The sequence below is a fragment of the Lithobates pipiens genome, unplaced genomic scaffold (assembly GCF_037356315.1).
Source record: "Lithobates pipiens isolate NorthernLeopardFrog02 unplaced genomic scaffold, aLitPip1_a1.2 Scaffold_16, whole genome shotgun sequence".
NCBI lineage: Eukaryota > Metazoa > Chordata > Amphibia > Anura > Ranidae > Lithobates > Lithobates pipiens.
Genome location: NW_027507748.1, coordinates 424,146,762 through 424,162,263, shown reverse-complemented (window position 1 = coordinate 424,162,263; position 15,502 = coordinate 424,146,762). Strand labels below are relative to the sequence as shown.

Below are 15,502 nucleotides of genomic sequence, written 5' to 3'. Positions count from 1 at the left end.
AATATATAGGTTAATTGATGTATGGCAGACAAATGTATTTAAATGTGAATAGATTAAGACAACATGCAATCTGTTTACCATACAATCCTCCAATTCTACTTTTTTTCCCCTAATACTCCAAATATCACAAACATACATTAAGGTCTGTTACTGTATTTTGCATCACTGTGGTTTCTAATGTTAAACGTTAAAATACAGTTGAAAAAAGAAAAAGAAAAATATCCCCTATGGTGGGGTTTTCTGGCAGCAAAGCAATATCTGTAATGTATGTAAGAAAAATACTAAGTAAAAATTAAATTACTGAGTAAAAGGGGAATTTTTTAAATGTTTATTATTACATAAAAAAATATAAAGGTATAAATGACACAGTAGTCAAAAAATGAACTCCACTGAACAGTTAAAAAACATAGTATAAGAATAGGATATATATATCTAGACAAAATTGTTCCATCACATGAACACTGTGCAATTATATAAACAGTGGAGATGTGACCCTGACGCGTTTCGACCCCCACTTGGGGTCTTCTTCAGAGGAATTGTCTATCATGAAAAGGAAAAAAAAATTATGAATACATGTACAGGAAATTGTCTATCACAGTATACTGTAAACAATTAAATAACTATAAATATAGATATTTAGAATCACAATATAATTACCAATTGGTGTATATCCCAAACAGTAAAAATGCAGTTTTCCAGTAGGAATCCTCCTCAAAAGATATGATAAGGACCACTTCTCTCTCCCCCTACATATATGTACCAAAGGTCATGAAGACAACACCTGTCGCCGTATACCAAGCCAGGAAAAAAAAGGGGCGAAGTCCAATGGTGCAGCTTGCAAGGGATAACACAAGCTAATCCCCTCCGGTGGGGAGGGGGAGAAAAAGGAAGACCACCCGGTCAGGCCATCCCAAAACCATGAGAGTGCAAAACAATATTAAAAACTAAAATGAAATAAAAATATATGATGAATACAAGACAATAACTGTGAATAAGTGAAAAAGGAAACCAGTGTATGTGGGCTGTGAAAGAAAGCTGAAAGTACTCAGAATAAAAATACTTTTTTTTTTTTTCAAATATAGACTTTATTTATTTAAACAATGCCCAACCTGGGCGCACATATAACATAAGACATACAGTTGGGATACATGGGGGGAAGGAAGGGAAAGTGCCCAGTAAGTTCGATACAGGGATAGAGGGGGAGGCAGACATAGCTTACATACAGTACATCTCAAATTAACATGAGTTCTTGTAAGGTCACTTCCATCATCATTCCGGCTACCACAGCCCATGTGGGCCGAAGCACTGCGCGAAGTAACCATGGACTCACTAGACGCCTAATTCTGAGCCGCCTCCCCCCTCTTCCCCACACCAGAACCCCATTGCCCCGATAAACAATCGAACATCCGAGGTCAGAGTCTAACAGTAAAGGGGACAAGGACACACAAGGGAGAAAGGCCGGGGAAGGCTGGGGGAGAGAGAGAGGAGAAAAAAAAATGGGGGGGGGAGGGGGGGAGAGATCTGGTTGATTCCGGAGCACCGCGTCATATACTTGGACCAGGTTGCAAACTATCTCACAGGGTCCTCAGGGAAACTCCTTCAGGGGAGAGAATAAACTGATGCCAGAGAGCCCACGTGGTTTTAAATCTTTCCTGTTGTTGCCTCCCAGATAGCACCAGGTCCTCTAGTTTACTAACGTCCTCCACCCTTCGAATCCAGGACGCCACCGACGGTGGGGCCTGGCTTTTCCAGTGAAGCGGAATGCAGGCTCTGGCTGCATTCACCAGGTGACACAGAATGGACTTTTTGTATTTTTTAGTAGACATGGTATTATCATGTAGGAGAAAAAAGGCCGGGTCATCGGGGACGTTGTATTCCGTGAACTTTTGGGTAATGGACCTGACTGTAGACCAGAAATGGGACAACTTCGGACAGGACCAAAATATGTGTAACAATGTGCCCTGCCCCTGACCACACCTCCAGCAAAGTGCCGAGGTGTTCGGATAGAAGGAGTGCAGTACCTGAGGGGTTAAGTACCACCTCGTCAGGAGTTTGTAGTTAGTTTCCTGTATTTTGGTACAAATGGTAGATTGTAGGGCAAAGGTTAACATACGTTGAGTCTGGCTCGAAGTAAATGTGCAGTTCAGCTCCCTCTCCCATTTAGTCAAGAAGGTTAAGTGAGTGTCATCGACCGGGGCGATAAGGAGGTTGTACATTGTTGACAATGTCCTCGGGAGTGCCCCGCATCCCGAACAGTGTTCCTCAAATGTAGTCAAATGTACACCAAACTGCTGCGGAGATGGGAGGGCCCGAAGAAAATGTCTAAGCTGGACTGCAGTCCAGAAAGCCAGTCTGTAGGGGCCCGACGCGTCACACAGCATCTCTATAGAAGGCCAGTCTCCATTCGTCTGGAAGTGCCTCGCTTGTGTGCAGTTCCTAGTAAACATAGCTGACATAATTTGGCGGTCCAATCCTGGAGGGAATCGAGGGTTCCCCAGAATGGGATAGAGCGGAGAGTTAGACGTGGATAGTGGCCCGTCTGAACAGTACGTCGATCCCACCCGCAGCGTTACCCCTATCAGGGGATGATTTTTCATATTCTTAGGGAGGTGTGCATAGCACCAGATAGCTCCCTGTAGTGGCACCTGCGTTTGGGCTTGTTCTAACCGGGTCCACAGCTTAAAATCCCGGTGGCGACCCCAGTCAATAATCCTACCGAGATGAACCGCATGGTAGTATTTCTTCACATCCGGGACTGCGAGGCCCCCGTGAAGTTTGGGTAGGGAGAGTAGAGACCGGCCAGTCTCGGTTTTTTATTTGCCCAGATAAATCTAGTAAACATCCCATGTACCTGTCGAAAGAACGAGGCGGGGACCAGGACGGGCAGTGCATGCAGTAAATATAAAAATTTGGGTAAGATGCACATCTTGATAAGGTTGCACCTGCCAAACCAAGAGTGTAGGCCTTTATGCCAGGACTCCAGCAAGGCGCGGGCTCTAGTCAACAGGGGTGGAAAATTAAGCTTAAAGACGTGGTCTAGATTCGCAGGAATCAAGGTCCCCAAATATGTCAGCGCCACAGTTGTCCATTTAAAATTAAAACTGGAGTGGAGTGTGTTCATGGCGGCTTGCGGGAGTGCTACTCCCATAGCCTCCGATTTAGTGTAATTAATTTTCAGGTTAGAGATCCGTCCGTACTCCTCAAATTCCCTGAGGAGATTCGGGAGGGATATTGCCGGGTTCGAAAGGGAAAACATCAAGTCGTCCGCATAAGCGGAGACCTTGTATTGGACACCCCCTGCTATCAGGCCTTGGATATCAGGATTGTTTCTAATTTTGCATAAGAAAGGTTCCAGGGAAAGGGCAAAGAGAAGGGGGGACAATGGGCAGCCCTGTCTAGTTCCATTTTTAATAGAAAGGGGGTCTGACAGGAACCCATTCACTTTAATTTGTGCTGTCGGGGCAGCATATATCTGGGTAATCCAATTAATCATTTTTTCACCTAGTTCCACATGCCGGAGAACCGCGAACAGGTACTCCCAGTTAACCCTATCAAAGGCTTTTTCTGCATCAGTGTTTAAAAATACGGAAGGTGTGCTGGTTTGATTAGCAATATATATTAAGTTCAACACTTTAGTCGTGCTGTCTCTAGCTTCCCTCGAAGGGACAAAACCCACCTGGTCTAGATGAACCAGGGTCTGTAAGTAACGGGCTAACCGGGTCGCTAAAATTTTAGTAAACAGCTTGAGATCAGTGTTCAGCAGCGAGATTGGTCTGTAGCTACCACAAACCAAGGGGTCCTTACCGTCTTTAGGGATGACCGTGATATGGGCCCTATAGCATTAAAGAAACCCACCATATGAGAGCTAAGGGCCGGGAGCAGGGTCTTATAGTATGCAAGGGTAAAGCCATCTGGCCCAGGTGCCTTTCCAGGTTTAGTCAGCTTAAGCGCCAGTTCCAGCTCGTCTGTAGTGATCGGGGCCTCTAGTTCAGCTATGTTTTCAGGGGACAGAGTAGGGGTATGGCTGGATGATATATAAGCCTCCATCTGGGATTGTCCCCCCTGCGGGGTCGGTAGGTTATAGAGAGTGTCGTAGAAATCTTTAAATGTTCCCGCAATCTGATGCGGGAGGCCGACGGTTACGTTCGCTGTCGTCTTAATCCGGGGGATATAGGTCCGCGTCTTAATGTCTTTGACCGCCCTCGCTAGGATGCGACCGCATTTATTCCCGGATTCGTATGCCATGAGCCTACATTTTTGTAACGCAGCCTTAGCTTTATGTCCCAGAAGGTCATTGATCTGACTCCGGAGAGAGGACAGTTCAGCCTCCACATGAGGATCCGGGGAAGCTTTGTGGTGCGACTCCAGGACTTGGAGTTTAGCCAGAAGCGACTCCAGAAGTGTCCCGGTTTCTTTTTTGATACGCGAGCCGTATTTTATCAGGATACCCCTAATAACTGTCTTATGGGCTTCCCAAACTGCTCCCGGTGAGGAATCGGTCGTTGTGTTAGTCTGAAAATAATAAATAAGTTCCCTAGTCACCTCCTCTAAGACCCCCGGCTGCTGCAGAAGGCTTTCATTTAGTCGCCAAAATCGCGTCCTCTGGGACGGGTTATTGGAGAGTTTATAGGTCAACGTAATGGGCGCATGATCCGACCATGTCCGCTGACCTATAGTGGAGGCGTAAACCGCATGGAGTTGACCGTGGGGTACAAGGAAGTAATCTATTCTCGTGTATATTTTATGGGGGGGGGAATAGAATGTGTAGTCCCGTTCTCCCGGGTGTTGAAGTCGCCAAATATCGATCAACTGCGTCTCATGCAGACATTTAATAATGTGTTTATGGGTTCCCGCAGGCATAGAGGATACACCCGACGACGTGTCGACGTTGGGGGCCAGGGGCATATTCCAGTCTCCCCCCAGGATCAATTGGCCCTCTTGAAATTCCGACAGTTTAGCAAGCGTGCGTCGCAGAAAAACATCCTGGCTGTCATTTGGGGCATAGACGTTCGCCAACGTCAACTGAACATCCCCAATGCGACCCTTGAGGAACACATAGCGACCTCCCGGATCGATCCTAGAATCCTGAAGAGTCCAGGGTATTCTACCGGAGATAAGAATGGAGGCCCCCCGAGATTTCGTTTTATTGATGGAATGGTACATCAGGGGGAAAAATCTGTTTTTGAGGACCGGCAACCTATCCTCCCTGAAATGAGTTTCCTGGATATAGACTATATCGCTGCAATCCCGCCTCAAGTCATGCAGCAACATACGCCGCTTCTCAGGGATATTAAGGCCTTTCGCGTTCAAGGAGTATATTCGGAGGCTCTCCATCCTCAACCAGAGGGGGAGGGTGGGAAAGGGGAAAAAAAAAAAAAAGGGGGATATATATATATATATATATATATATATAGAAAGGGGAGAGGGTCACTACCCCAGCCACCCAACCAGGAGCGTCACCAGGGAAAAAGGGGGGGGGGAGGGCAAGGTAAGGCACGAACAGAGGGGATTAAGGGAAGGGAAGGGAACTAGCTAAGGGCAAGCAAAAAGCTTGCGTGGCACGTCTCCACCAAAAACGGCCGAGGACGTGCCGGCCTATGTGGGGGAAGTGGCTGGAAACAACTGAGGAGGGGCGCTCCCGGCCCTCCCCGACACCCCGGGCCCCAGGAGCAGCTAAAGTATGGTCCAACGGCACCAATAAGATCACCCTCCCCCGCAGCCCCACGGCCTAGCCGCGGGGGGGGGGGAAACCCCGAGGGCGTCAGGAGGGGGGCCATCAACTCCACCCCGAGGGCTCCACCCCATCATGCTCTAAAAGCGGCTAACCGCCTCAATAACAACGGAGCACAGAGCAGGACCCCTGGGCTCCCAAGGGGCGGGGGAGCAAGTATGGCACATCCCCGGGAGGGGTGTAGGTCCCCCGTCTATGGTCCAGCACCCGACCCACCTAGAAGCCAGGCTCCCTATCAGGAGGCGGCTCCCGATAGGCACGCCTGTGCCAACATCTACCATTCTCCCGGCGTGCAGACAGATGAAACTGAACCCGCCAGGAACAAGGGGGGATCCAAAATAACACATAAAACAATATAGTAAAATAAACACATAACAACATGGAACATTGCGTATCTGGGGAGAATCCCCAACCGAGCATCAACAGTCCCCCCTGAGTCAAAAAGGGGGCAGCTACCCCAACCGGGGAAGGGGGGCAAAACCCCAAAAAAGGCCCCTCCCCCCGAGACAGGGGCGAACAGATTCTGCAACTGAAAAAAGGTTGTGAAAGCAATGTCCCAAAGTCCCTCAGCTGCCCCCCAGTGCTTCAAAGAAAAATACCCACATGTCTCCCTGGGCTCCACATCTCAGCCAGGTGTACTCCAGTGTTCCCAACAGACCTCGGGCATGGGGGAGGGGGCAATCCTTGGTACACATGGGAGTTGCGGTGTTAAATCCTCCAGTCACCGACATAGCAGGTACGGGGGGGTTCACCAGCCCAGCAGACCACCCCCCCAGCGATCTGTCTCAACATAGTCACCCCCGCAGGCCTAAAAGGCCGGATTGTCTGTCCCTCCCGAAGGGGTCCCCCGGGCAAGAAGGCCAGGACAGTCAGTAGCCCCCACCTCCCAAGCGTCCCAAGTCCATCTCCAGCACAGAGTGGGACACAGTAGAGCCATCGCAGCGAACTGCACTCACGCAGCCCAGGGGGGGAATGGTGCAGCCTAGGGGCAGCAAACAGGGCAAAATTGTACCTCATACAGCGAGCCGCCTGTGCTCACAACTCACGTGCCCTCTCCGGCGTAGTCGTCCTGGAGCCACAGCGACGTCTCTGGGGTCTCGGTTGGGCCGACCCCCCACGAGGATTGCAATCCGGAGCGGCCCCCCGGCGGAGGAAGGAACATCAGCCAATTCGGGATCCTGAAAGGATCCACACCCAGGAACGTGAATAGAGCAGGTAGGTCTCCCGGAGAACGAAGGTGGAACGACTGCTGGTCTCTTCTAAAAGTAACCGCGAGTGGGTACCCCCAGCGATAGGTGACACCACGCCGGCGGGCAGCTTCTAGCACAGGGTGAAGCATGGCTCTTCTCTGCAGCGTTGCATGGGAAAGATCAGGCAGGATTCTAACATCTGCTCCGTCAAAGTCCACAGTCCCAGCCTCCCATGCCCTGCGGAGGATTAACTCCTTATACAAGTAACGATGGAGGCGGCAGATGACATCTCACGGCCTATTGACGTCCTGTGGCTTTGGTCCCAGCGCTCAATGGATCCGGTCGAACTCCAGGGTCTGCGGAAGGGGCTCGTCTGGTAGTCTGCGGAAAATGGCGGTGGCTGTAGCGGCCAAGTCCTCCGAACCAGTCGCCTCCGGGAGTCCTCGCAGACGGATATTATTCCATCTGCTTCTGTCTTCCATCTCCTCCTGATGGAGTTGAAGTAGGGTAGCCGCATCAATGTGTGCTTCCTGAAGGTGCTCCAGCGCACTGACCCTGCATTCCATGTCCACCGCTGCGGTTTCCCCCGCCATCAGGCGCGCCGTGATAGAGCTCAGTTCACCCCTCACCTCTTTCATATCCTGACGGTGCTGTGCCTCCAGTCTGCCAATAAGGGATTCGATGTCCGATTTAGTCGGGAGAGCCCGGAGGAGCGTTCAAAGCTCCGCATTACCTCCGCTTCCCGTAGCAGACATCAGTGGGGCTTCCAAGCCCGATTGCAGGTCAGGCGGAGTGTCCGCAAGCGAGTCAGAGCCCAGCGAGACTGCCGGCGAGGGCGGCCCGCTCACCAGCGCCGCGCTCCTCTCTCCACGTGTGTCCGCCATCTTAGGGGGAACAGAAGGCAGCTGCGGCTGAAGCGGTGAGAAAAATTGAGCGATCTGCCCACCGGAGCCTCTCGGTCTCTCGCGCCTGGATTGCCCCCTGGTCTTCCTCTGCTTAGCAGACATGCCGTGATCTCAAAACAGTCCAGTGATCATAATAGGCGCCGGTAGTCGGGGAAAGGACGGGAGCACGGAACACACGCGTCCTCACCCAGCCATGTCCAGGCCACGCCCCCATAAAAATAATTTTACCTGAATGGATTATACCTTTATATTTTTTTATGTAATAATAAACATTTATAAAATTCCCCTTTTGCTCAGTAATTTAATTTTTACTTAGTATTTTTCTTACATACATTACAGGCATTGCTTTGCTGCCAGAAAACCCCACCATGATTTAGGGGTGAGCAGCACTCTCTAACCTTCGGGTAGTGTGTTACCTCTTTTCCTTGTTTATACGTTAAAATACAGTTTGCCACATTAGAGGCAACAGTATCATTTTATGTGGACAATTCAGGCATTAAATTTTAAAAAAAAGCACAGATCATCCTTGTTTTCTTTCCTCTGTAGTCACAGTTTTAACATTCTCATGTTTCAGACAAGCAGCTGTCAAAAATGCCCAAGGTTAGGTAAATAACAAAAGCACATGCAGAGGGCAGAGAAGGAGCCTGGCTGTGTTTTACATCTTGTCAAAGATAAACAGCTATTAATGCCATTCTGTTTTAAATATATTGTAGTTTATTGGTAAGAGGAAGATATGGTCTTAGGGTAAAAAAATCAACATACGGCTGATGACAAGGCAGAAATTTACCACCTACAACTAAGCACATCAAACAAAGCAGTTAAAATGCTAAAGGCTAAAAAATAAAATGTTTATTTGACTGAATGTCAAGTTTAACTAACAGCATTCAAATAAAAGTGCAAAGACAATACTAACTTTCCAAGTTCACATGCCACTTCAGGAAGTTTAATTGGTGCTGGCTTCTCAGATGACATTTGTAATTCATACCAAAATTCTCCAAACATGTCACACTGGAAAATCACACTAGAAAAAAAATCATAAATAAATAAATTAGAACATGTTTAAATTATCATTGCTCTGAAGGCATTGTCAGGGGGCTGCTTTCTGTCAGTTTCACATGCATGTTCATCAACTTTATGGAGTAAAGAGAAAATATTCCAAAATTCATTGATAAAACACATATGGATTCCAATATGTTTTTTTTTCCAGGAAGTTTGGAAAAAGGACTCCCCCTACAAACAAAATATCTACTACTGTCAATCAGTTATTCACCAATCTGCAATAACATACCATGTATGAGGTTTAACTAAATTTAGCACATAAAACTATTTAAAAGGTCGCAGTTACATTCATTGTGTGGATATGGCAACAATACATTATTTAACGAATGTAGTGGTAACTGATTATTATTAGAATTGAGTTGTTTTATTGGTATTCATTTCAATTGCACATCCTCGTGACTGAGCACCACATCCTTCAACCCACTCTCTGGACCGATTACTCCGCCTTATCACAAAGCATTTATAATTATACTTAAGAAACATGTATTACACAAGCACTAAAACCTAATTATTCACAGTAAATTGTGTATATACGAGCTTTACATTTTATTTTATTTTTTGAACATATACACATACCTTCATTTTCTACACAAATTGTTTTTAATGTTTTTGATTTTTTTAGCAGACCCAGCTTTGTACCACTTCTGTTCCTTTATAACTCTAACCTAATTGGTACTAGAAGAAAAGGCTGGCCCTGCCCATTAGGTTGCATCACACCTAGTCCCACTCCACCTCCTTGGTTAATGACAGTACCAGGTAGCATCATGTTTATAGGCAAAATAAAACAAATCCTTCTACATAGGCTGTACCTGTTTATCTGCGGCCCTCTATCCTCTACTGTGTTCCAAAACACACATTTTACACAGTATCTCCCAACAGCAGAAAGCAGGGGGTAGGGATCTGATGTCACACACACTGTGCAGTAGTTTTGCACAGGGCAGCCCAGACCCTCCTCTTCTCAGGTCAGGTCCCCCGCTGATGCTTCAAGCAGATTGCTATCGGGGCTCAAGAGCCAAGCTGCTGCTCTGTGTGCCCATTCAGACAAGGAGCCATGGTGATCTCCTCATTTGCTCACTGACTTTGATTGACAGTAGCGGGAGCCAATGACACTGCGCTGTCATCTAGCCTTCTGACTTTACAACCACTTTAAGCTATCTGTAAGTTTCCAATTGGACTAAAGCAGTAAAACAAACAGTTTTGAGAGGTTCCTTGATGATGACTAGGCATTCTTTTGACACCAAACCCATACCCTACAATGAGGACACAGACATATTAAAGGCTAATACTAAAGGCTAATACACTATTCACTTATCAAGTGAATGTGCACTCTGCAAAAAAAAATTCTCTCAGAACTTAGTGAGTGTGGTGAAGCTTCGCTTTACAAAGAATACCCAATCAAATGCACAGGAAATAAAAAAAAAAAATATTTTTTCTTGCAGATGTTTGGATGATGGACTTCAGCAAAGCATAAACTGCATTTGCAAAGTAAACAGCCTATTTGCCCATAGTAAAGCCTAGTACAAACTACTAGTTTTTTTTGATCAACACAGTGGGCTGATTGAAAATAAAAAAAGCTCAGGTCGGAGCCACTATACTAACAATTCAATGTTGGTACAACAATCTCCCCTGCTATGCTGTTGGGTTCTAATAGGGGGATGACCCCCTGCCAAAACACTATGATCAGTGCTCTCAGCCATTGGTTGAGAGTACTGATCGGGAGTGGTTTTGAGTGCTGATTGGGAGTCAGTCAGAATACCTTTTTTTGGTCATGCCCCTTCCCCTTGGACTGGCTGCAGCACACACGAGCTGAATGACGGCTGGTTTCTACTGAACCGGCCAATGCTACCTGACATTCGGCCGGTGTGTATGGCGTTTAAATCAACCCCAGAGATTCTGCACCAATATGTAACAATTGGTGTAATTTGTAGTCTGCCCTGACTGTGCGACTTTAAATATTAGTAAGTTAAAATGCATAATAATACCATTCACAATAGACATAAAACAAAAGCCTTGGAAGTACAGAAGATCCGTATTATATCTTAAAGTGGTTATACACCCTTACATATACCCAGTGAAGTGACTAGCCTCAGGTTATACACAGAGATGAAACAAATTCCCAAATCTGCAGCCCTCTCTCTGCTACATTCTTCCAAAACACACATTTTGCACAGCATCTCTCAGCAGCAGAAAGCAGGGGGGCAGTAATCTGATGTCACACACACTGCAGAGCTAGAGCACAGAGCTTCATGAAATCTGATAGCGAATTGGGGGAAATGGATAATCTCCCTCTCTTCACAGGCTCACAGAAACATAGAGCTTAGGACAATCATCTGCTGTGTACTGGAGGTGGGAGGTGGGCAGTTTCCTAGGAAGCTGAGGTATGCATATATATTTGTGCGGCCAATGGGAATAGGTTAAGCTACTTGATATGCAACACCAAAAATTTGAGAAAAGTAAACAGACTAATGTGAAAACAACAGTGGTTCAAAATCCTGTACATCATGCATGAATAAATAAATCCAAGGGTAAGTTCACTTTGCCTTAATTTACAATTTAATAAATTAGGTCTTATATCTAAAAACTTGATGGAGAAGATAATGTTACAAAAAATATGCTACATGCTGCTAAATTATCATTGTTTTCCTTTTTGCTTTGTGTCTGAAATGGGCAGTAGATCTATGTGGTGGTATACTGTTTCCAATAATGTTTTGAGTTTCATATGAATTTTACAATTTTAATAAGGCTGAAATTCACTCTATTTGTGTTGTATGACTTACCTCGAATTGGAAATCCCTGTTTTGGTTGGGGAAAATTTGGCTACATAAGGAAACGTTTCCTTGGGTTGTAGAGTAAATTTTTCATCACCAGTAACTCCATCACCATCCACCAGAACATGAAAATTTAGGACATCCATTGTTGGGTTTGTAATGGGAATGTTTATTCCAACTGTTTTCTATAACAAAAAATAAAGAATTTCAGAAATTGAGACTGAAAATATATATTTTTTCTAATCCATTTATTGTTACTTTTTCTCATTTTGTTTATCTGTTATAGAAGTAGTAGAGTGGTGTACCATGTTAGCCATTGATTAGTGCAGGAAGTTTGAAGTTTAAGACATACCCTTTATGGCTAACTTAAGTTAATAAAGTATGAGTATAGTCGACCTTCCATTTTCATGTTTACTTCCTCTTCTTTCACTTTCTTTTATAGAGTAACAATACCCTGTCCGTTTCTCCCAATTGTCCTGCTGCATTGTCACTTGGGCTCCCTGTGTAGACCAATGGCCCTTTAATCCCATTACACAGGCACAATCCACTGTTGCCACTATCAAAAAACCCAGACCTTAGAATTGCAAGTGCATGCATGTAGTCATGAAGTAGCTGCAAAGAGACTATAAGATATCAGGAGCACTGATCAGAAAGGATGAAACAAGATGAAACATGTATTTTATTAAAAAAACATTTGTTTATGATACAAGTGTTTAGCAACCTAACCATTATCTAGTTAAGCTTGGTTAGCTTTCCTGGATGTTTGCTGATCTCCCACCACTCTCCTTACTGATGCCTGTCATGGCATCCAGGTGAGACAGTGATACATGGTGGTGGTGGGGTGGGGGGGGGAATGATCAGGTGGGAAACATGTTACTGTTTTGTGGAATCATTATATCCTCCTGACTCACCGCTATATCAACCAGGATTCATTTTACAGACTAGTTCTGCCACCAATGTAAGCCTTACATTGGCAGCAAAAAGGTTAAAGAACAAATGTACCTTTCTTAAAGAGGAAGTAAACCCTTCCAAACAACTTGGACCTATAGGTAAGCCTAGATTAAGGCTTACCTGTAGGTCCAAGCAATATCTCCTAAACCTATATGGTTTAGGAGATATTTGCCCGAAAATGGGCACCGCTGTCTACGGCGCATGCGCCGTAGACAGCGGCGCGCAGGCGCACTAAATGCGGCAAATCCAAGAATGGATTTGCCAAATTTGTCGACTCCCGTGCGCATGCGCGGGAGTGACGTCATCGCGGCTTCGCCGCTGTGATTCGTCGGAGCTGCGAGACGCCACAAGCAACATGGATGCGGCGGACTACAGGGGACAGCGGCGACTTCGCTGGCTCCTGTGTCAGGTAAGTGACACATAATGAGCTACTATGCGATGCATAGTAGTCCATTATGCTTTACCTTTGCAGGGAAAAAAAGAGGAAGTAAACCCATCAGGGTTTACTTCCTCTTTAATTAGTATTAGAATGAGCCTACTATACATATTAAATCAGCAATATAAATGGCATACCTAAACTAAGATTTTGCCATGGTCTGCCTAACTTAAAGCTAAACGCCAACTTTCTTTTCACTAGAACTGAATGGAATGATCAATCCCAGCATAGATCATACCTCTGTACCATGTTGCTCTGTTGTCTGCAGATCCCCCAATTTAGTTGTGGCTTTGTGTCATGTGACACTCTGTATATCCTGCTGATAGACTCTCTGTCCCTTGCACTGCCACTTCCTGCAGCAGCTAGAATCTGTAACAAACCCCTCTGTAGTCTTTCAGACTCTGCAACTTCCTTCACAGTTCTGATGGTGGGTGGGATTGAATACATCCTATTAGCATTCAATCCCACCCAGTCACACCTACAGGAAGAATACAGGAAGAATACAAACCTCCCAAGTCCCAAAGACCCCAAGACCTCAAAGATCACAGCATTATTCAAGAAGGAAACACCTTCATACAGAGGCTGTTCTGAAAGCTAGCTGTGCTGCTGTTGGGCAGAATTAAATGGATCACAATAAAAATTCAATTCTGCCCAGTTAAATATGCCTACCAGTGTGAACAGGGAGCATACCACCCCTCAGATCCCACCCTCCCAGAGCTCTGCTCTCTGTGAAGTGATTAATTTACATATGAAGGAAACACCTTCATAACAACCTCCCATAGCCCTTCCTCTGTACGCCATTGTTCTTTGCAATGCTGCAGGACAGGAATGACACAAGAGGAGGTATGACACATTTATACGTTTCACCACCCACATGAAGACCCAGAAACACCCACAGTAACCCTAGGACCCACCCACATCCACTTCCAGAACTGGTACAAGTGACTCCCATAGCCCTCATTGAAGCTATAGTGGCTTAAAGGATCATGGGACATGCAATATTAGGACTGGAAATGGAAGGAAACAGGAAGTCAGAGGACTTTGGACTTCAGCCAGGAGGAGAAGTGACATCCCAGACACAGAAACCTGCTTTATACAGCTAAAGGAGGTAAGTTACACACAAACTGACAGTGGAATTGTGATTTATGTAAAAGAACAATACATCTGTTGTTTTGGGGAGGAAAGGCCAGGGTTATTTTTTAAATCAGAACTAAAGGTAGAAAAAAGTGTACAATGCTGCATGTGCAGATCAGGATACATTCCTGACACGGTGCCTGTGTGCTGGAATGAAAGAACGTCTGTGCATACCTGGCACCCAGAAGAAGCTGAAGAGAGGATGCCAGACATTGGATCACTGGTGAGGAGGCTAAAATTCCTCTTTAATTCTTTAGCTAGAATCAATTAAAAAGGTAGTGAGAAACATCATCAATAAGTAACCATCCAGGTTTCGGTGGAGTAGCATGATCTACAATTCCAATGTTAAAGGAACCCGAGGAATCTCTTAACCTTGTTTGTTTAGTGGTTATTGTCATCTTCCTCTGAGAGTACATTGCCAGAGATGGATGTATCTCTCGTTTGTGATCAGGTATAATGGTGTTCATATGAAAGCTGCTAAATCTTATCAGCATGTACACCAATTAGCCAACAGGTGAGCAGGATGAACAGAGGGGGAGCGGGCATGAATGAGTTTTGTCAGGTTTCATTGAATGCTGGAAAACAAGGAAGATCCTGACAGCTGCACTCCAGCAACTCACTTTATTTGGAATAAACCTTAAAACAAAATTACAGATGGAACAAGTACAGTGGGGGATAAGCAGATAGACAAGTCTTGCGCCTAAGGTCAGTGCTTAATCATTACTCCAGCGTGAAATGCATCTACCTGCTTGTCCCCCACTGTACTTGCTCCATCTGTCATTTTGTTTTAATGTTTATACCAAATAAAGTGGATTGTTGGAGTGCAGCTATCTGGATCTTCCTTGTTTCCATTGTGCAGCATGCTAACTGGGCTGGCATCTAACTTAAGGAGTTGTGCACTGTGTACTTGTTCCTCCACGTGATGTTCAGCAACATAGTTAAGTTAGGCAGACTATGGCAAAATATTTTATGTGGAAAAAGGAATAGCATATATATTGCCGAGTTAAAATGAAGCCACTAGCAATTGAAAATATTATTTATTTAATGAAACAGAAGCTATAAATCAAATAATTACATTATTAAAAAAAAAAAATGTTGTATACAGACAGGTCTCAAAGTTATAATAAGCTGTAATCATAAAAAAAATAACAACCTAACTTTGTTTAATTTGTATGTCGGCAAGTGACAAATGCTTATATATGAAAACTAGTCATGTAAGGCAAACTGTAATGTTGATGGATTTGTGTTGACTATATCAGCAGTTAGCCTGTTAACTGTCAACTTTGAAAAACCAGATCATTAGTTTCGGATTGGCATGCCAGCTTCAT

At 45.2% G+C, this 15,502-nt stretch overlaps 1 protein-coding gene across 2 annotated transcripts in view; it reads right to left on the bottom strand.

Moving 5' to 3' along the window:
- The window catches only part of CFAP47 (cilia and flagella associated protein 47), a 681,345-nt gene that overhangs the window by 146,006 nt on the left and 519,837 nt on the right, over nucleotides 1-15,502 (bottom strand). For both annotated transcript variants that reach the window (XM_077482554.1, XM_077482555.1), the window contains exons 53-54: nucleotides 11,663-11,838; nucleotides 8,740-8,847 (exon numbers count right to left, since the gene is read on the bottom strand). In XM_077482554.1, coding sequence (XP_077338680.1) covers nucleotides 8,740-8,847; nucleotides 11,663-11,838 — 284 coding nt within the window. The remainder of the gene's footprint in view (nucleotides 1-8,739; nucleotides 8,848-11,662; nucleotides 11,839-15,502) is intronic.